This window comes from Varanus komodoensis, unplaced genomic scaffold, assembly GCF_004798865.1.
Source record: "Varanus komodoensis strain SLA01 unplaced genomic scaffold, ASM479886v1 scaffold1, whole genome shotgun sequence".
Lineage (NCBI taxonomy): Eukaryota > Metazoa > Chordata > Lepidosauria > Squamata > Varanidae > Varanus > Varanus komodoensis.
Genome location: NW_025335268.1, coordinates 18,502,346 through 18,524,944, shown reverse-complemented (window position 1 = coordinate 18,524,944; position 22,599 = coordinate 18,502,346). Strand labels below are relative to the sequence as shown.

At 39.7% G+C, this 22,599-nt stretch overlaps 1 protein-coding gene across 3 annotated transcripts in view; it reads right to left on the bottom strand.

Annotated features, from left to right (window-relative positions):
- STRN (striatin) overlaps window positions 1–22,051 on the bottom strand; it is a 55,820-nt gene extending 33,769 nt beyond the window's left edge. For 2 of the 3 annotated variants that reach the window (XM_044455428.1, XM_044455512.1), the window contains exons 1-4: window positions 21,598–22,051; window positions 10,505–10,608; window positions 5,442–5,515; window positions 1,198–1,276 (exon numbers count right to left, since the gene is read on the bottom strand). In XM_044455428.1, the coding sequence (XP_044311363.1) occupies window positions 1,198–1,276; window positions 5,442–5,515; window positions 10,505–10,608; window positions 21,598–21,897 (557 nt within the window). In that variant the 5' untranslated portion in view covers window positions 21,898–22,051. The remainder of the gene's footprint in view (window positions 1–1,197; window positions 1,277–5,441; window positions 5,516–10,504; window positions 10,609–21,597) is intronic. The other variant, XM_044455590.1, reaches the window with a different exon arrangement.
- Between the last annotated feature and the right edge of the window lie 548 nt (window positions 22,052–22,599).

The window sequence follows — 22,599 nt, the reverse complement described above, 5'->3', positions numbered from 1 at the left end:
TAGGGCACACCTGCTTGCAGAATGGCAACTAATTGTTAGTTTTGACACTTCCTCCATCCCCCCAAAGAAGTGCTCCCGTGAATCATTCCTCTGACGAGGACAGAGGAGTTTTATGGAACAATATGGAAAGCGGCAACTTGCAAGGGATGAGATCAGCAAAAATGTGTCCCCTTCTTCATTGGATGCCTCAAAAAATACTCTGGACTGACTTTCACCTGTATACTGTTTAATAATAAAGTTGGCTCAAACAGATTAAAACAGGGGGAAATATGTGAAAGTGTAGCTATGGCAAGGCACTTCCCACTAACAGGTGTACTTCCCACCAACAGTAATGCTACCACCAGCATAATGGGGAAGAGGCGATTCGGTCTCACCCTTGCAGCATTTACACACCCTCAACATCTGCTCCAGAGGATTGGGGGATGATCCCTTACAGTTAGTCCTGTTGATAAAGCAAGCATCTGCTTGTCCAACATTGGATTTCACCCCTCAGTTACGACTGCTTTAAATTTTCATTTCCACTGGACGATTTGACAAACCAAGCTTGATTTAAAATCTCCTGTCCACTAAATATAGTTGAACCTTCCTTCCTACTTTTAATTTTTCAGCAAAATATTTAAATATTAATGTGATAATCACCAAGAATAAATATTTTCACCCAAATGAATTCTTCCTGCCTGTTGGCTCCAGCAAGCTCATTAGTCTGGGTGGAGCACATTCTGATTCTCCTTTGCCTAGTACCACAAGCACTGAAACTGCTCATATCTAGCAAAAATATAGGAACACTGCTCTTGCAGTATTAAGTGTTATAGTACTAGTGAATAATCAGCCACAAAAGAGTTTAGCAGGACAATGAAAACAAGCATACTAGGATAAGAATACAACTATTAGGTAACTTGTTTATTTGTTCGTTTATTTTTGGTTTAAAAGCCCATAGGTCATACACCATTATTTAAGAATTTAAAAACATATTATGACAAAAATTGCCACATCTACAATACAGTTTTCACAAAAGTTGTTCAGAAGTAGTTTTACTCATGCAGCATCTACAATACAGTTTTTACAAAAGTTGTTCAGAAGTAGTTTAATCTTTCAGCATCAGGAAGGGTTGAATATTTTGACAGCCATTTCTTTAAAAAACTCTCTCTTACCTTTCATATTTTGGGCAATAAAAGAAAATGTAAAAAGGCAACTTACTGTCTGAGCAACTGTCGTCCTTGTTTCCATATTAGTTGACTATTTGACTGTGGCTGAACTTCAGTTTCATTCCCTTCATCTAAAAAATGAAAACAAGACAAAATCCGGTATAATAAATGAACCAGACTGAGGAGTTTTTCAGTTTTATCTTTTAGCAGTGACTAAGTAAACAAAATAGGTCAAATCACAGTGAAACACAGGTTTAAAAAATTGTAATATTAGTACTACTACAACACTGTTTATACCCCTCCTTTCTTCTTCCTGCATGCAACATAAGGCAGCTTACAAGATTCTCCTTCTCTCCATTTTATCCTCACACCAACAGCCCTGTGAGGCAGCCTGGGCTGAGAGTCTGTGAGTGGCCCAAAGTCACCCAGTGAACTCCATGGCTTAGCAATGACTAGAACCCAGATCCCCAGTTCAAGACTCCGCCACATTGGCTCTCAGTAAAACATTGTACTGAAAATGTAAATAAAATAAAGATAATTGGAAATGAACACAGTTTGAGTTCTTTTTCTCAGAAAGTTGTGTATTGTACTAGGTTTGAGAAAGAAAACTCAGTTATTATATGTTTGTTTATATCTACATAATGTATGTTTAATTTCTATAAGTTTGTGCAATATACATATATTCTAATACATGCTTCAATCACTGTATGTTCTGCAGGTTCAAAAATGTACATTAAGAAGTATGTGAGCACATAAAGGATGCTTGCAAAAGAGGCTTTTGGCATCCATTTACCCCATCTCATTCACAGAATTTTATGGAAGTGAAGATGATGTAATCTTCCTCTAATAACCCTCCTATGTTTTTCCTCTACCTTTGTCTTTTTCTTTCCACAGAAACATGATTATGGAAAAAAAAGAAGGAATATGTACAATGACTTCTAATTGGTTATGTTGAGAGGCCTCTGTTTGGAAGCACCCAAAGAAAGAAAGCCTGATTTGTACTACAGTGGAGGAAGTTGTAAAATTGAGAAAGCTTGAAGGTAACAGCTCCAAACAGAGGATCAAAAATTGCTTTTTTATAGAATCACAGAATAGCAAGGTTAAAAGGGACAAGAGGGCCATTAGGTCCAGCCCCCTGCTCAATGCAGGACTCCAAGTTAAATTATCCCTTTTCATTAAGAGTAATGCTCCTAGTGGCACAGAAACCACCAGATCACCTGAAAGAACCCACTTTGAATGTCTGTAAACCCTCTTTTCTCACAGACTACATCGGCAGACTATGCAGACATCCTGACTAAAATTTCTAGTCAGCCTTTGTCCACCTACCTCTGCCAACCTGCTTTTTGTAGCATCTTGTCTGATGAAAAGATCTGGCAGTCTCAAAAGTCCGTACCTTTTATGTGATCTGAATTGGCCTAAGAAAGCTACTGGACAATATGGATTTTGGAAGTTTTCTTATGGTCCACACTGCTGCTACCTTTGTTTTTATATGATTTACTTTTCGAATGTGGATGCTATTCAGCCTGAATGTGGATGCTATTCGGCCTGAATGTGGATGCTATTCAGCCTGAGAAAAGAAAGATGCACAGCTGCTATGTTTCCTTCTAGCACAAGGGTTTGTCCTAACAGGATAGGCTATGGGTTTATTAAAAGCAGCAGGGTGCTTGTTAAACATGTAAAGATTTAAAAAGGTAATAACGTGAGAATGCCAAAGAATGGCATTCTTCTGCCTGAAGAATCTAGAAGCTATAGTCTGCTTCCATACAGAAGCCAAATGGGATGGAAGAAGAGATATGGTAACAGATATAGTACAGCTGTGCTGTTGGTCCATTGGGGGGGGGAATGGAAAATATCTCCTCCCACTTTTACCATCCTGCCGGCCTCCCTGCACATACTTTTTACCAGGTTTTGAGACTGGGGACTGTCAACACTCAGGGCATCAGAACTCCCCAAAAAACCTGGGGGACTGCACTGCAAAAATGGAGAAACAGCCCGTTTCTGCAAAGTGCAGTCTTTACAAGGAGCTGCTTTTATCATACTTTGACAGGCTGGCTCTCAAGCAAAGGTAGTGGGAGGGATACTTCAATTTAAAAAAAATCATGGCAGACCCTGAAGTACCACTGGGTGTGCTTGGAGGGCACCTCCAGGACTGGAAAAGCAGACTTTAATGGTAGCTTTCAAGTCAAACCACAGCCAGCACTCAATGGTTTACTGAAGCTCTGGTGACATCTTGATACACGCACACTGAAATAATGAAATATTGAAGGAGTGGGAGGGACAGAGGAGAGGAGGAGGAGGAGGAGGAGGAGGCAAGCAACCCCCTGCTGGGCCTGATTGTCTGCTGGGCACAGGATAATTTAATCACAGTGCATGAGTAAAATTCCGAGGGCTAAAAGTGCCATCTGAACGTGCACAGTGACTCTCCCTTCTCATGTTGCTTACACATTCCAGGCAACTGCTTCCATCTGCTACCCTCCATGTTTCCTCAGTGGTCTCCTTCCTCTTCTGCATGCGGGATGCTTTCCCTTTGTCCAAAGAAGTGCCTGCAACCAAAAAAGCTGCAGTGGGCAGGGACTGCTCAGTCCACTGGGGAGGATGCCAAGATTCAAAAAGGATTGGCACCTTTGGTGGCACAACAGAACTGCCAAAGAACCACAAGTTTGGCTACTCTGGTACATTAATGGTCAAAGAGCCACAAATTAGTAAGCACTAAAATGTATGTAATGATAAAAATGAGGATGATGTGTATTCTGCATGTTAAGCATATCTATTAAAAAACAAGACTCTGTTTTCTAAGTGAACTTGAAAATTCTCAACTGCTGTAAGTTTCAGGTGTCAAAGGGAGCAAGGTGCCCCACTGCTCCAAACTAGTTCTTCCACCTCTAAGTTTTTGCTTAAATTTGCATTTTTAAAACCCTGAGAAATATACACATGGCTTATAAATTGAGGGGAAATATAATACAAGTTGCCTCTCCATTTATCTCCCAGCCATGAAATGAGCATTTATTATCAGTAATAGTAAAAATTTTAAAAATAAAATGTGCAAATTTAAATTTAATTGTTAATTTGCACAGTGTGGAATATAAGATGATTTCAAGGGTGGAAGATAAATGCAGAGGAAGCCTCCCATCCATGAAAAAGGTATAAATTTATTTACCATCCACTATTTTTTAAACCGCTCTGAAAAGTGGAGAGGAAGTTTAATACTCCCTTTTTGGAGTATTTTGGGGAAGAGTCAAAAATGTGGAGGGCACTGAAACCTCTAATCTCAACACTTGAAATCCAGAGGATCACACTGATATGACACTAATCTTGTTGCCACCTATGTTTTTCCTTTACTGATAATTTTAAACCAATAAACTCAGCAGCTGTGGACAAATTAGCCTACATGCACTCTTTCCTTGCTAATTTTCATCTATCTTATCAACCACCGTTCCCTCTCTTTGACAGATGAAACATACATGGACCAGGCACAACAACATCTATTACTTTCTCGAGCCATTAAAAAAAAAACCCTACAGTCTCAATTGCCCATTTTTGAGGCTCTAAATCAAGCAAACAAACAGAAAGGTAGTGAACATTATGGGGATAGAGAGACAAGAATTCTGGTTCTGTCATGAAAGACACTAGACTACCAACCAGCTGGAGGACCAAAGGGGAAGAGGAGGGAGACCAACCAACAGTGATGCATGCTGGTCCGAAAACAAACAAACAAACAAACCATCCATCCACCTTTAAACAAGGTAGAGTCATTTTCTAACAGTTACAATGAATAAAAGATTTCCAGTTCCCTACCTCTTTTATATTTTATTGGAAATTTCTCAATAAAAACTGTAATAATAAATATATGGAGAATATAATTTCCCCAGTAGACCCATATAAACTTCAGATTTTATACCAGATATAGCAAATCTATGCTTTTTCTGGGTATCTATAGTGAACTTGAAGAAGCAGTCTACCTATCCATTCAACAAAGAAATGACTTACTAAGTGTGTGTTAACTAAAACTCCCAATCAGTTTGGACAACGTTACTAAGATTTAGATGGGTCACAAGATCAAGTGGACATCCTTGCTCTCCTCCTTTGGGAATCAAACTGCCCTGAACTTCTAGGTAAACTGAACAGGAAAAAGAGTTGCATGTGGCAAAGCAGTTATACTAACAATCCCATTATTCACTTGTACTGTCTAAGCCCGGGTACAGTTATATACATATCAAACTGGGAAGCCAGTTTCCCAAGCTGTCAGAATTATCAGCCCAGTCTTAATTGCTTCCCACCACACAGTTCAATTCTTACCAGAATCATAGTTCGGGGGTTTCATGTCTCCCTGATTTAGCTCTGTGCCATATTTTAACTTGTGATATTTTGCTCTGAAAGAAAGAAAAGAAAGAAACAAAGAAAGAGGAAATCAATTAGTGTGTGAAAATGCTACCCACCCACTTTTTGAAGCAGGCTAAAATCTATTTTGTTCCCACTCTTTAATGTAGCTAAAGCAAATAAAGCATATTTCCTGGTAAATCCCTCCCTAAATTTGATTTTTTAAACCTTCAGAAATACTATAATCTGTTTTATCTGAATTTGGCATTAGGTATGTTTGATATACATGAATTACCAACAATTGACCAATTAATCTCACAAGGCCTGCTCCTACAAAAGGGCCAGTTTGGCTGCCAAACCTGCAATCTTAAGACCTGAAAAATCTAAACCAGCTGTGCTAAGCAGGTTTGCCAAACATTCACAGAAAAACCAGGAGTTACTGCCAGACCAAGAGACATAAACAAGCAGCACTGCCAGGAAAAGCACTGAGGCAGGATCTCTGTTAAGGATAAGGCTCTAGTCTCACACTGACCAGAAATGTAACTCCAGTGACTTACATAAAAATAAATTATTTTAAAAGGTTGAACCTGTAGGTAAGATAGACATTGGAAGAATGTTTGAAATACAAAAGTATTTATTAAATGATAACATGATACACTGAGCAGTTCTGTATGATCAAAATAAGCCACAGTGGCTTATTTAACCTACATCATGTCCCAGGCACAATTTCCATAATCCCTGGCCAGGAGTAGCATGCTGCATCATCCAGACTTGGGGAGCTTGGCTGTGGGAAGGGGCAACAAACCTCCAATTACCCGTGAATAGTCACAGGATTAATAGACAATTGTTTTCTCTTCCAACAAGCCATGCCACCCAGGCATGGATAACATGTGCACCTAGACAGTGATTGTGGAAATCATGCCTGGCACAGACTGCAATTTAAATAAGCCACTGGTTCTTATTCTGATCTTGTGAACTGCATCTAGAGAAACATTTGTCAAAATATGGTGCTGAAAATATACAAGATGAAACTTTAACCTAGTGGGTGCAAAAAAGAATAAGCAAAAGTTATTTAGAATTTATTATATTATGGAAGCCCTATTCCATCATCTATACCAAAATTGCAACAAATCAAATTATTTATGGCTTGAATCTTTTCCTTTTTAAAATGGTACTAATTTTCCAAATACAAAGGGAAGCAAATGTTTTTCTATGAAAAGAGCTACTTCTGTTCATGAAAGGAACTGAGATCCAGCAGAGATGCCTCTGCTAACCAAAAGAAAAAGGATAGGACTATTTTTGTTGATTCTCCTTTCAGGCCCCATGGTACCTCTTACACTTCCCTGAGGATCTTGTAATTCTCCAGAACATTTCTTCAGGAAGCATGAGTTTCAGAGGAAAGATCAGCCAATATGCCCCCCTCCAACCCTTCCAAGCAGTTATCACCCACTCACAGGAACTCTGGATCCAACCCAACTCAGTTTTATTACATAGCTCAACTGTATTCATAACAATATCCACAATATAAGGCCAGAATCCAAAAAAGCAATAGAACTAGTAACTGTGCTCCCACAGATATCAAACATTTCTTTAAGCAGCTCCTCTCAATGGAACTTGAAACTGAGCAAAATTACAGAAGCAGTTTGCAAGAGCTTCAAGATCTGTTGTTTCAAGTCCAAAATCCTGTTCCTTATCTCAACTTCTTAGGCTCACCCAAAATAGCTCTTTGGAACCCAGCCTATATGTGGACGGCCAACACACAATACCCTCTTCTGCTGCTGATTGTGCCTTTCATGTATTTTCAAGGTATTCAGTAAAAGCAACGACCATAAATACCATTAATATGAATGGGAAATTTGGAAGCATTCTTGCACAAGTGAAAATTCCTGCCTGGGAACATATTCCAGGTTGTATATCTATCACAAAGGTGATGCCAACTTCAGTTTTGAGGTCACTAATTTAATTGGGGCTATAAATAATAAACTAAAATAAACTAAGCCATTCTGAGTACTCAGAGTGCAGGGATCCAATTATTGCATTGCATATAAAAGTACAGAAGAAAAATGTCAAGGGTTTTTAAACACACACACACACACACACACACACACACACACACACACACACACAGAGAGAGAGAGAGAGAGAGAGAGAGAGAGAGAGAGAGAGAGAGAGAGAGAGAGAGTTGGTTCTCTTTCCTTTTAATTTCTATATTAATACAAGAGCTGAGTGGTTTGAATTTTGCCCACTTTCAATTCAGGATGTCAAGTTATCAGTTCTGTTATATACTGATGATGTTGTTGTTGTTGTTATTGTTACTGATAAGGAAGAGGTTACTGACTTAATTGAGTGAGTTCTGCATAAAACAGCACCAAATAAACCATGCAAAAATAAAAATAGTAGTTTCTGAGAAAAAAAAGAAAAACCATGTCTCAAAGTTGGATACTGGGATAACATTCAATGAGGTAACAAACCCATTGAATGGCAGCTTAACTTCAGATACTTGGAACCCAGGTTTACTGCCCAGATTTCTTGAATTCCACATTTGAAGGCAGTCAATCTGAAATCCTTCCATCTGATACATGGTAATGTGTTGTGTTTTGTTTTTTAATACCAAGGGCAAAGCTTGGTTGCACTAACAGCTGAGGTATATTTAAAGAAAGTATTTCCTCAATTCCTGTATCATGCAGATATGGAGATATACAAATGTTTCTACCTTAGAGGTAGTGCAGGACTCTTTTATGAGAGAGGTAAACCTATCCCTTCTATGTGTAGAGGCTCTCCATAGAAGTACAAGCTCTTGCCCTGCATTAGCTGAAGCTGCCTTTTATGAATGATTTGCACTTGTCAAAAAAAATGCTTCTTAGAACAGCAAACCTCAGCTCGACATTTTTGGGTAATTTCTATAAGTTATTCAGTACATACTTATGGGATTACAGAAGTTCTACTTTCCATGGGTTCCAACGCAGTTAAATGGTAGACTAAATAAAAGATCCATTTTCATTTATTATTTTACACCCCCCACACCTTTTTTTCCCCTTCTAAGGAACTCAAGGTGGCGTACATAACTCTCCTACTTTCAATCCCATCCTCACAACAACCCTGTGAGATAGGTTGGGCTAAGAGTCTGTGACTGGCCCATAGTCACCCAGTTAGCTCCATGGCTGAGTGGGGACTAGAACCCAAATCTTCTGAGTCCCATTCCTGCACTCTTAACAGCTATACCAGCTCTCTCTTTTGCTAGCAGTAGGACTTGTATGCTATTACACAAATGTCTTATTCAAACGAATATCTGTTATATAAACTGACATTTGATTTATCAAATAGATCTGTCTTGGACCAGATCTGTCCAAATTATAAATTATCTGTATATTGCTCACATGCAATAATGTATAAATTATGATACAACTTGCAAAATTTGTCCTGGCTGCTAGAAAATTCTGTTAGGCAGAATCTTGTAGCTTTATACCACTTTATAGAGGACTGGTCCTTTATTGTTCTCATGGAGGTTGAAATGTGATTTTAACTGTGTCATTTTAATTATTGTATATTTTTTCTGCTTTTCTAAAAGGATCCATAATTTTATCATAACTTTGTATTGATTTAATTTTTTTCTGTATTTGTATTGTATTTTAAATTGTTAGCATTCTGCATTTTATTTTTGTATATTTGGAATTATAAAATTACTACGGTTATGAACAATAAATATTGACTGGCTCAACTATTCTTATATAATTTTGTATCATTCTGCACCACTACTTTTCTCTCCAACTCGAATATTTCTAAGGGTTGTCTCATACAAAATTTCTTAGATGGATATTGTTTACATGCAGGAAAACTGCACACGTGACAAATGCACATTTCACTGAAATCTCAAGTGTAGGCTGTAGGAATTATTGATCATCCTTTGTGCCTAAAGGAGCAATCCTACACCCCCTAGACAGCATCTGAGAGACACAAGATCTTTCAGATTCACAGACCTGAGGTCAGACAACACTCCATTCTAGGAATTGGAGCTGCGTCCCCTACCTTGACAACAAGAATATAACTGTAGCAACTACACTCCAAGGTCAAGAAAGTGGCCTCAGGGGGAGGAATGTGGGAGACTTCTGCCTCCTACTGATTTCCTCAAAAATGCTGCACTTCGCCAGAGTGGTCCATCCAAATGCTTTGCAAAGCAAGAGCAGCGCAGAAATGATCTTTGCCTCTGTGCTGCTTCTGCCATTGGATGCCTGTAATCCTTTGAGTTCAGAAGATTACAGGCATCCCCACAGGATTTCACCCTTCATGTATTAAAATCTGCAATAAACTTTTTAAAAGTCTAAGGAAAGATGGGGAAACTAGCAAATGAATAGCTAATTACTAACTCTAACCATTTTTAAAAATCCACCAGCAGCTGACCATTGCAATTGCTGATAATGATTTTGACAGAAGTCCATACTGGAATAAATTGTTGGAATATCTGTGTAATGTATTCTGAGTTGTTCATTGCTGACATAGCTGAACTGCATTCAGTTGAGAAAAGACCTGCACAATAATTAAATTCTAATCTTTAAAAAAAGTATTTCATCCAGAAGAGGCCTGAAGGAGCAAACTGGATGTCAGGATCTATGAAATGTAATGTGGAAAGTAACCATTAAAGTTATGTAGCATTGTTCTGGGAAACTACTTCTTCCAGTGGTGACATTAAAATCTGGGACAATTATAAAAAAGTATGATAAGGTAAGGATCCTGCATAACCTGGGCCAACTGTGAGCAAGAATGAAGGGGGAATAGGAGCCCTCATTCCCATCTTCAGGGATGAAGTGATGTCTACAACCTCTGATCAGGAACCCAAAATGGATGGTTCCCCATTACCCGTACATCAAATATGGCCGTGCCTTTTTTGAAATACCCAAATAGCCAGTTAAAGGGCATTTAATATCTTATTATGGAGGGGAGAGAAAATAGGAATCAGAGGGTTAGTGTTGTCTCTTCAAGATAAGCAGTTCCTGTACTCATAGTTGACAATTCAAGATATAGATAACAATCATGAAGCATAATACCTTTCTTGTTTCAGAGCATATTCCAGCATCTTTATTCTTCGCACTAGATCTTTTTTCAAGTTCTCTTGACCTTTTCTTTCCCCTTGAAGGAAGGCAATTTGGGCCTGAAAGAGACAACAGCTTTACAAAGAAGTATTGAAAGAAAATTAACTTGCTTTCCTACAACAGTTCCATGGCATAGCTCTTGACAGCTATTTTTTTTTTTTTTTTTTTTTTTTTGGTAAGCCAAGTACCTGAGAGAAAGCAGGAGTGAAATTCAAGTGATTATTCAACATTCCACACTGCAGCATACTTTAAGAGGCTTGTCTACCTGTAACCCATAACATAATAGTACTCTTAGAGGAGTTACAAAGTTATAACAGTGGCAATGCATACACTTTTCTTGTTGCAGACCTCTTACTCTCAAAACACATCCACTTACAAAGCAGACAACTTTGCAAATTTCTCTGTATCAGGATGTCTAATATAGAAAAAGAGTTTCTGAAACAGATTTCAAAGGGTATTAGAAAATCAAGGATGTAATTAAATGGTAATATTTTACCATTTTTAAGGAAAAAGAAATGAAGATTGACTTTGTTTTCATTATACATTGGAAGGACAAGTCTGGTATATATAAGTGGCTGGTATCAAAGATGTACCCAGTGGACTTATCATATGTTCTTTTAAAAATAGCAAATCATAAAAATACTGTTTTTCCAGAATAAAACAGGGTATGAATTTTCCCTCCATGGTGTCAACCTTTTGGGAAAGCATGGTTTAATATGACCATCAGCATTAGTGATGAGTCCAGCTTCAAATACTCATAAATAGCAGTATGGCTCTGGTGATAAGAAAATGATGCTCAGAAGGCATACTCCTTCAGCTGGTTTCTAGGGGACTAGTTGTGTTAAATCTGTTGCAGCAAAAACAACCAAGTGTCTTCCAACACCTTAAAGACTAATAAATGTATTCTGGCATAGGTTTTCATGGACATGAAGTGAACAGCATCTATGCCAGAACAACTCTGCTGGCCTTTAAGGTGCACCAAAACTCTCTATTGTTTACCCTAATATAAAACTGCTAACAAAGTTCACTAAATTGGTATAAGAAAAAAGCACACACACAACAGTATGTAATCTGTAAGACTGTGCAAAGAGATGTAAACCAAGATTTTACTTTAAAATATCTAACAGTATTTTAATAGAAGGAATGAAATGTTTATTTTGGAATGTCCCATGGTCAACAGACCCTTCTGCAGGCAACTCCTAAGGAGGCTTGTAACATTCAGATATATACAGACACATACACTCTATCAACAGGTTTTTCAAAGCCTTCTTAGCTATAAGGTCATGAAACTCCAACTGTCACCATTTCTTAAGTGCCCAAAGCAGGAAGGGTGGATGAGGCAGAGATACTGAGTGTGTACATACAGAGAAAGGTGAAGTGTATACAGTTCTTCCAGCCCAACCTGATTCAACAGCCCCAAGGGTGAAATCTATCTCAAAGTATCTCCAAACTTAACATGGGAGGGCAGGTTAATAAATGAAACTTCAGACTCAAAATAAATGTTAAAATGTAACTTTTCCAAAAAAAAAAAAAAAAAAGAAAGAAAGAAAGAAAGAAAGAAAGAAAGAAAGAAAGAAAGAAAGAAAGAAAGAAAACCCATAGTCAAATGTCAATTATTAAAGCACAAATATGTTTACATTTATTGTTTTAAGGCTTAACTTACTTTGCATTGCTCAGTTTCCAAAGCTAATTGCTTTAGAATAGGAGTGCTCATAAATAAACCTGGCACTATGTTCCAATCTCATCTCTACCCACAGTGCTCTATGATCTCCACCCAGCTCTTTAAATACAGGGCAGGACTGAGATGCTACCACAAGTTCACCACTCTGCCCATTGTTTCTATCTTAAGAATCATTGGCTTGATCCAAGCACAGCGAAGACAGACACAAACTTTGCAAAACCAGTTGATAATATTTGTAGGATGTGCAAGCATTAGTGGTTGCTGTACTTGAGATCAAAGATCTAGGTTTTCAACAACTTTGTACTTGCAGTGTAATTTTGGATTTATTTGTCAATATATATACTTTACATAATTTGAACATTAACACCTGTACTCAGGAACAGCAAGGAATTTGCCCCATATTTAATTTCTGACTTTAGAGAGTAAAATAAAAGCATGCATTTCCTATTGCTTCCTCTGGATCACAAACCACCTGGGACACAAAGAAGGCAATTTGCTTCCCACATCTAAATTCCCCAAGGTCTGACTTGGTAGCATGAAATTTAACCAAAGATCATGTTTTCTTTAATTTGTTAGGTTACTGCTTGCCCCAAGGATGACACACGAATATGGATCTCTCTGGAAAAACTGTGGTAACTCCCAGCCAATAGCTACATTTAACCAGGTCATTACAAACCAAGAGGCTAACTCATTTAGAAGTATCTTAGATGACCAGTCCCAGGAGATTTGACTAATAAGATGCTGCACTAGAAATTCCCAGTGCCTTTTCTCAGCAAGGTAGGATGCCACAATGCAGCAGGTGTACATCTTTACGCAGTACACACACGTTTTTATTATTTATTTATTTATTTATAGAACCGTCTACAAGTACTGCCCCATTACTGTATTCATTAGGCAAATTTAACCTTTAACTCTCTTAAAAATTAAACTTCCACATCATCTCATGAAAGCTTGTTACATAATTTGCTTAGCTCATACTTCGCTTTCTGAAACCATTCACCCTTTAACTGCCTTTACTTCACTCCATCTTTTTCTAAATTGGTATCCTAATTTAGACTCATGGATTCCAGGATGGATGTGTATGCATGAGTGCATGCACACAACAATGTATGTTTAATTGTGCTCCCTAGCTAGCTAATCATTTCCATAATAAAGATATAGCAGGGGGTCACAAGTCTGGAGTGCTATCGTGATGCTTCTCAGCAGTGTGTGTGTGCATACCCGAAGCAGTGTGGTATTATTAGAACAGTCAATGATTAGTAAAACAAAATAGAAGACAGAATAAACTGTGAGCTAAACACAAAGAATGTAAATACATTTGAAGATCTTCTGCGTCAATACAGAAGATTTCAAGCAACACCAAGTGCACTATTCAGATGCTTTTTACTGACAGTTGGCTTGGATGAAATGGTTAAGCTGATAAATGAAAAGTTAGAAAGAAAGGGGGGGGGGACGGACGGACGGACAGAATAAAAAACTGCTTAAGTTACAGCACACAGCATTTGCAAGGGCAGAAAGCACAGAATCAATGCCCATCCTTTCCCAAGAAGTCAAACCTTTCCTTTCAGATTCATCTCTAATTATGGTAACTACAGGTAGGTCTCAATAAAGATAAGTATGAAAACTGGGTGACTACTGCAAGAAAAACAGGAATGCATATCTGAACCACAAGTGTACGAAGTACTTGATTTATGTATTTCCCATGCCAGATTCAAACAGAAGGCAATGAACAGAATTTGACCCAAAAATGATACATAGTTTTACATGCAAAATGCAGTTTCTCCTCAAAGACATTCAGTTCTTTTATCTGAAAAACAACTAATTAACAGTCCAGATCACAATCTATAAATCAGTACAGAATTAAATAATGGAAAGTAATCCTATTTGACTGACCATAAGCTACAAGCTAAGAACAACGAAGACAACATGACCATTTGAGTTTTGAGCATGCCAAGCTGTAGCAAATATGTAGAATACAGTTGTTTCATCTTTACAAGCCCAGTCAAAATCACTGCATGTGCGAACCAGAGCTGTACTTAGTCAATTTCCACTTAAGCTGGAGGGTGGAGAATGATGCTGATTTTCCTTCCAGCTGCCCCTCTTGCATGACTTGAAAAGTGTTCCTAAAGGCTCTCCAGAATGGAGGTAGTGGTGGGGAAAAGGGGGAAGAAGGAAATGCTTCAGCCACTTCCTCCACCCAAGTGCCTCCACTGAACACTGGCTTCCTCTGTAAACAGAAACAAGTCAGTGCCTAAATCCTATACTTTTTCCATTTTTAAAGTGTTTTTTTTAATTGTACCAAGTCATGGTTCAGGGCTATACACCCATGCGCACACACACTTTTCCCTCCCTGCCACATCTCAGCATGCAGGAATAAGGAGGTTTAAACCTGCCCTCCTTGACCAGTGAAAGTCGGAGATAATACAACTGGATGAGAGGAAAGCCTGTTCAGTCCCCTGCTGGCAGAATGCTCTCCTGGAGACTACACATGGCTGTTTTTTCTCTTGTCGTTTTTCCAAGTCTTTAAAAATAGATTTAACCCTGAAATATGATTGATTTCATAAAATTTATCTTGTGCTTATGATACTGTATTATTTTGTATTGCTTATTTTTTGCAAGCTACTCTGTGTTTTTTATTATTATTTAAAGAGATGTGTACACATTTGTCAATACATATAAACAGGGCATTAGTCCTTGCCCAAGTTATCTTCTGTTGTGAGTTCAGAGTTAATTGATTGTATTCAAGAGCTCAAGCAGGTTTTACTTTGGTAAATGAGTAACAGTTCAGATTTAGCGATACAAACATCTATAGCATCTCACTTTCTTTTCACTGAGAAAAGAACAGTAAAGACAACTGGCAGCGTGTTAGACAAAAAACACTATTCATTTGTGGCCAAAGACAATTTAAACCAACTAACATTCTCAGAAACGCTTTGAGAATGTCCCATTCCCACAAATAGTGGGACAAACAGTACCTCTGTATTTATAATACCATCTGCCTGCTTGTAGTCTAGAGTGCTGTTATTGCTGAAAGGGAGAGAGGAACTTTGTCACCTTTCCAATATGATGTACATTCAGAAGGACATTTTAAAATCCTGTCACAATTAACAATTACTCCAAAACAAACTTTCAAAGTTTTCCGGTGTTGATTTTTTTATCATATTTATTTCTCGGATGATAGCTATGCAAAGGAATTCTATACATGACAACTGCAAAGACTTCGACTAATGTAACTTATTCCCAAGGAAATTCACATACCAGCGAAGACTGTATTTATGAGCTGGTTTAATTAAAAAGAATATCATTCTATATGATCATGAAATCTGTAGCAATTCAGAGAGAATCCTTAAGTATAGGTAATTCTGGAAATCCTCTGAGACTAGGACACACAAACATACACAGAGGTTACAGCAGACTGCCAAGCCTGTCAAAATCCAGGTGATATGAATTATCATAATTATCACAGCAATCTATCACTTACTGCATGCCCTGATCATGTGCAGCACTACAGTGCTATGTGTCTGCAAGGATGCGGGTAGCAATATTCTTCTCCTCTGGGCAGAAAAGAGGTGGGTTAAGCGTGGATCATTCTAAAGATAATAAGGTGGAGGACCTGGAAAAGCAATGCAGATACCTGCTTCTCACAGCTGGAGAGCCAGTGTGGCACAGCAATTACAGTTCTGGATTGAGACCCGAAGAATCATGTGCTATTTTCCAGTTGGCTGTGAAGCTCACTGGGAGATCCTGGGAGAGTCACTATATCTCAGTCTCACCTACCTCACAGGCTGGGTACGAGGATAAAATAAAGAGCCGCAGGAAGACCATGAGATCTACCTTGGGTTCCGTATTAAAGCAAAAAGGCAGGGTATATTGCAATCGTAATAAAGCAGGAGGAAGAACTGATTTTTTAAAATTATCTCAATTTCTTTGTGCACATCATTTTGACTCTAAAATGCACAATTAGTCCCTTGTCAGTATAATTTCTTTAGTATAAATTTATATTATCATTATTACCATCTTCAACATGTATATACCTTACCATTAAAAGCCAGCAAAGGGGAACCCAATGATACAACCTTAAAACAATACAAAACCAAATTAATCTAATGATTAAATCTACATTTTTTGTTGTTGTTGTTAGTCGCGAAGTCGTGTCCGACCCATCGCGACCCCATGGACAACATTCCTCAAGGCCTTCCTGTCCTCCACCATCCCCTGGAGTCCACTCAAGCTCACACCAACTGCCTCAGTGACTCCATCTAGCCACCTCATCCTCTGCTGTCCCCTTCTTCTTTTGCCATCTATTGTTCCCAGCATTAAAAAGCCTGCCTTCATGCCCAATCACAGTTCTTAAGGGACTACATCCCACAATTTGGAAGCCACACAGAAGAAAGTGCCACAAATGGGTGACAAGTTCATAATGAGGCAGGCTGTTTAGAGCTTTAAAGGAAGCTAGTGCAAGTCTTTCACGTTTAATATTATCCTGCTACAGTTTTCCAGTTAGCAGCCTGACAGCCACATTCTGCGTCAACTAAAGATTTCTCTGAAGCTTTTCAAGGGTAGCTGACATAGAGTCCATTGCAAGAGTTCATGATTGCATCATGCTTAGCTCTAGATCACCCAGAAATGGCTTTGTCTATTACATCGAAGGTATTGGATCACTTTAACATCTCCAAGGATATAAAGTCTATCACATTCTCTTTCTGTATGCTTATGTGATATACAAACTTCAAATACATTAGGAGAGGAGCAGGTTCTGATTACATTACTTGCTTCTATATCAGGAATGGTGAGCCACCAGCCTGTAGACTTTATTCAGACTATGAAGAATACCAACCCAGCTTCCTTAGATTCTTGTAAGGAGTGAAGTTTGCCAGGAATGGGAGGCCCAGCTCCTTCCAATATGATTCATCTCATCCACCATACCTAAGAGGACAACGTGTGATATAAGAAGAATGGCTTCTGTACCAGGTGGAAGTGGCGCGGGTGGAACAGTGCAATTCACCACTCCTTCCATGCCACCGCCTGAAGTGGGCAATGCATGCAGCTTCATGGGAGGGCCAAACCTGCCACTGGAATGGCTCCACCTGCACTGGGCCTTTCCAGATCAGCAGGACACAGAACAGGTAAAGTGTCCCTAGCGCAAGTGGTAGTTGGATCACCCCTGCTGAATCTTTGGCTGTTGAAAGCTTTGCAGAAGCAGCCGCAATGAAGACAGAAGGACGAGTTCTTCTCTAGCTGTCTCACTTGGAACAGTTTCTCAGTGCATGAGCTTTACCCAACAAGGGAAAGTCCATGTGCAACAAAAACAATTCCTGGCCAAAACAGCAGCTAGAGCTCTGGGTACCAAATAATAGCACCTTAAATGCTCCAAACTCCGAAAGTGTTTCCTGCTCCTGCAGTACAGGAACACTGTGTAATGTCAAAGTCTTTCACTGAACTGGATCTTCTTGAATCCACGTCAGCAACTCATCAGAACAGTTCCATGTCACCTACTCTTCACATCGAAGAAACACTGCTGAACTTGATTTTTCCTGCTCCAATATAACCAGTTAATACATGATATTTCTCCTTTCCTCTTATACCTTGAACTGAAGACAAATCATTTCTAAAAATGTGAGCTAACACTAGATGGACTAGGATTCTTAATTCCATAATCATAGCATTTTCCACCTCATCCAACCTATGAAATTTGAACAAAAACAATAAAATCCCACATTCTGCCACATTTTCATGAGCATAAAATGAGAGGCTGGGAAATCAAATGGAAAAACAAACATTAAGTCACTCATCTGCACAGACAGCATAGGGCGAATGGAAGAGAAAAGGCATAGAACTCTAAGTTCATACATAAACATTACTAATACCTGAATAAAAATATATATTCTTCCCAGTCAACTATCTGGTAGGCTACAATTCCATGCTGTACTACGAATGAGCATCTTAGGGCTCATATTAGTTATGGATGATGAGGAAATTCCTATTTTTTGCTTCAAATGGCACATTGACCTCTCATGTGGAAGATTAGCAGAGGTGATTCTGCAAGATTAGATAATGAAATGTTCCAGCAGCTCTTCCCCCACACTGAAAAATAGGAAGCAAGGAAGTTCAATGCACTAAATTCTACTTCCTTTCTTTCTTTTTTCTCCTCAAATTCTGTGCAGCTCAATCCTGGGCATGATTACACAGAAATAAATGCCACTAAACTCAAACAGGTGCATTTTCTAGTGTTTTCAGGATCATGGCTTATGCCAAGTTCAAGCCCATACATTTTTATAACCCTATTTATATCTAACCAATTTCTAAAAGTTAGGCTGGTGGCTATTTCTACAGCCTGGAATATAAAAGGGACCCCGATCATCTTATACTTTATCACAGTGTATCATTAAGGCTTTTAAGAACTGACTAGAACCTAAAACATTTAGAGAATGCCATAGCATTTAAAGCATTTGTTGAGCAAAAACACTCAATGAAATGAATGGATTTTAGGAATTGATGGAGCAGACTATCTCTACTTCATGTCAGTATCACATTTGATAATTTATAAATCTGCATGAAATACATATTCACTTTGAACATATACAGGGCTCCAGATGTATTTTTTTCACAAAGCTAAACGAGTTTTACCCTAAACTATGCATTTCATATGTATTAGGTTTGAATTTCTAGCTTAAAACCACATCACACAGTTCAGAATGTGAAATCTTGAGATTAGCTATTACCAATCCACACATTAATCCAGGAAGCACAAATAAGGCTATTTTGCTTTGAAACATGGACAAAATGAAATCCTTCAGCATCCCTAATAAAGACCCTTCTATATGCTCTAAAATATCTAGTTTAGCATGAGACTATGCACACATGGCATACACATCAAAGAATTACTTCTGGAACACCTAGGATTTACTAAGTTTGCGATAATCACCTACAGTAGCTAGCCTATTCACATGGTCCAGATACCATAAATGATGTCACAGAATGTTCACGGGTACATGAGATGCTCCCGTACAACTACACAATTGTTACTAGTGAGTTTGCTGTAGGTTACCATGGAGTTTTGGACCGTTTCAAGTGCAGGAGCTACAAGTGAATTGCACATCAGAAAATCCAAGTTCAAGCCATGCCTCAACTCTGAACTCTAGGTGGCTGCAGACCACTATTCCTATTTCCTCCATAGCATTTATGTCTGCAGTGGTGCCAATCCCTTTAAAGGCAATTGTAATAACACTACTCCTAAAGAAACCAGGACTAGACCTGGGTGATGCAAACAACTTTAGACTAATAGCCAATATTCCCTTCCTGGGCAAGGTGACTGAGCAGGTGGTATGCCAGCAGCTCCAAGCACTTTTGGAGGAAACAGATTATCTAGACCCATTTCAATCTGGATTTCAACCTGGGTTTGAGACAGACTGCCTTGGTCACCCTGTGGGATGACCTTTGCCAGGAGAGAGACAGTGGAAGTGCGACATTGTTGATCCTCCTGGACCTCTCAACAGCTTTCAATACCATCAACCATGGCATCCTTCTGGAACAATAAGCCAGATTGGGAGCTGGGGGCACTGCCTTGTGGTGATTCCACTCCTACCTGGCTGACCAGTTCCAGATGATGGCACTGGGGGACTGTCACTCTGCACCATGGTAACTGCGTCATGGAGTTCCACAGAGTTCAATTTTGTTTCCTCAAGTACCCTGGGACCAGGGTACCTGAGGAAGAGCCTCTCTCCATATACACCTACCTGCCCACGTAGATCTTCCTCTGTCCTCTTCCAAATACCCACCTCCCATGAAATCAAAGGGGAAAGGGCTAGGAGTCAGGCATTTTCTGCACTGGCACCTAGACTCTATTATTCACTCCCCAGGGACATACAGCTGGTGTTGACTTTGCGCTTTTAGATGCCATGTAAAAACTTTTTCATTTAAACAAACTTTGGTTAATTTAAATTGTATTTTGTTATCGTTTATTTAATTTTACTTGTTAATTTATCTAGTATTTGGTCGTGTGTGTGTGTGTGTGTTTAATATGAGATGTTTTAACAATTAATTTTATTGTTTTATTTGATGGTTTCAGCATTTTAAGCCACTCAGAGAACTCTCAGGTTATAGGGCAGCATAGAAGTAGAAATAAATAAATAAATACACTAAAAAAATAAAAATTACATCCCTTGCATTTAAAAGGCTTTCATGTTTTAATGTGAACAAAAAACAGAAACTAGGACAGGAATGTGTTTCACTCTTAAAAGCTTTAACTGAGTTCCACAGGACATTATTGCTTTACTAGCCTCAGTGATGGATAGTACAGGAAGGAGTAATAAGGAGAAGAAAACCATTGCTCATCAAAGCCTTCAGGTAGTGGAAATTTTATTGACCTATGTTATAAGGCTCTTATAAGGATTTTTAAAGGTAATATATGTGAAATGTTGCAAAAATGCAAAGTAAATCGCAAGTATTTTTTATGATGGTCCACGCATTCCCATCTAATTGGGAATGAAAGACTGCAATAGAATTGCCAGAATTGGAGCCCATTCAGCCAACATTCCAAAACAAGGTGTGGGCAACTTGTTGCTGTCCAGAACTTCCATGATCATCAGCTAGGGATGACTAGAGTTGTAAACCAAAATATTTGAACTTGAACCCAAGTTGGCTACCCTCCTCTGTATGAACCCACCAAATGACATATGCATTCTATGAGCATAACTAATAGATGGATAGATGTTCACACCTGATCTTTGATAATTAAGTTGACAAACTCTCTTCTCAGGGATCCCAACTGAGATATCAATTAATCATACCCCCTCCTCCCACCAAGGTAGGGAATCAGAAACAGAAACCATATTATGGTGTGCCTTAAAGATGATGTAAGTATCACAATATATAGTCATCAAGCACCTGTGCTCCAGCAACTCGCCCACCGGACAGCAGACATGGCAGATCCAAAGCGACAGTTGTCAGGGAGCACCCAACTCTAAAACTAGTTTCTCCGTCACGTATTACTTCATGATTTCCTTTTTCACAAGGTAGCTACAGCAAGACTTTCCAACCTAGATTTCCACCTTGTGTGAGAAAAAGGGCAGGCTAAATTGACTCGAGAAGGCACTCTGCATATTCTCAGAGGAACTCTCCTACCACACTGAGGACTGAAGCCCTCCTAAGGAACTCTGAGCCCAGCTGTTGAGAAATCACTCCAAAGACGGAGAAAGGAAGAGCGACAGGTATGGGTGGGGAAGGGGAAGAGAGTTACACGCTCGGTGTTTCTACATACAGGAGTGACAAGCAGCAGCAGCCCGGACGAGTCAAACTGGCCCGAGAGAAAGAGAAAATAAGCGCGGCGGCGGGAGGGGAAGGGAAGGGAAAAGGAGCGGAACTCTACCTGCAGCTCTGCCCGCTCCGCCTCCCACTCGGCTCTCTCGGCCTCGAAGCGGCCCCACTCGTGCTGCAGGAAATGCAGGATGCCGGGGACGCTGTACTGAGCCCGCGCTGCAGAGGCCGGAGCAGGGGCCGCCGCGGCGCCGACGCCACCGCCGCCAGCAGCCGCCGCGGCCGCCGCAGCAGCTGCCGCCGCTTCGCCCGGCTCCAGCCCCGGCCCGGCCCCGCCCGGAGGCGGCGGCGGCAGCAGCGCCTTGTTGTTGTTGTTGTTGAAGAAGACGCCGGGCCCCGCCTGCTCGTCCATGGCCGGAGCCGTCGTCGCGGCCGGAGGAACCCCAGCCCCGCCTGGGCAGCCCCTGGAGCCGACGCGCGCACCCCGCCAGGCAGCTGAACTGGCCGCCTCTCAAGCAGGAGAAGCAGCAACACACTGGGCGCGTCCCGCCGCCGTCAACGCCTGACAGCCGCCCCCGCCGGCTGCTACTGGGCCTCGCGAGGGACAACTGCGGAAGGCGCGCCGACGCGTGGCATGCCGGGAAGTGTAGTTCCCGGGTTATTTTCCGATTTCTAAACTGAAAGCCGGAGTGTAGAGGAGTTTGCAAGAGTCAGTTGAATCCGCCGCGGGTGGATGGTTTAGAAAATTCTTAGGTTCCTGTTGCCCCCTTTCTGGCTGCTTTCTCTGCGTCTTCTTAATATGCATCCATGAAGAAGGCTGATATTTTTATTGGTCAAGGAAATAAAAACAAGCTGTGCTGTACAATATCCGATGCTTACATGATGAATGAAAATACTTTTCCGGAATTAATCGATGTTCTAAACTTTTAGATACTGTTCAGTACAAAAGCAAAAGGCAACATAGAAATGCTTCGATTTTTTAAAGGCATTTATAACAACAATATTTCTTACCAACGTGCATATAACCTTGCAAGCAAGTACCTTGTGTTACTACCCAATAATTTGGTTCCAAAGCTAAAGTGCAATAAATATTGCTGTTTAATAAATAAATATT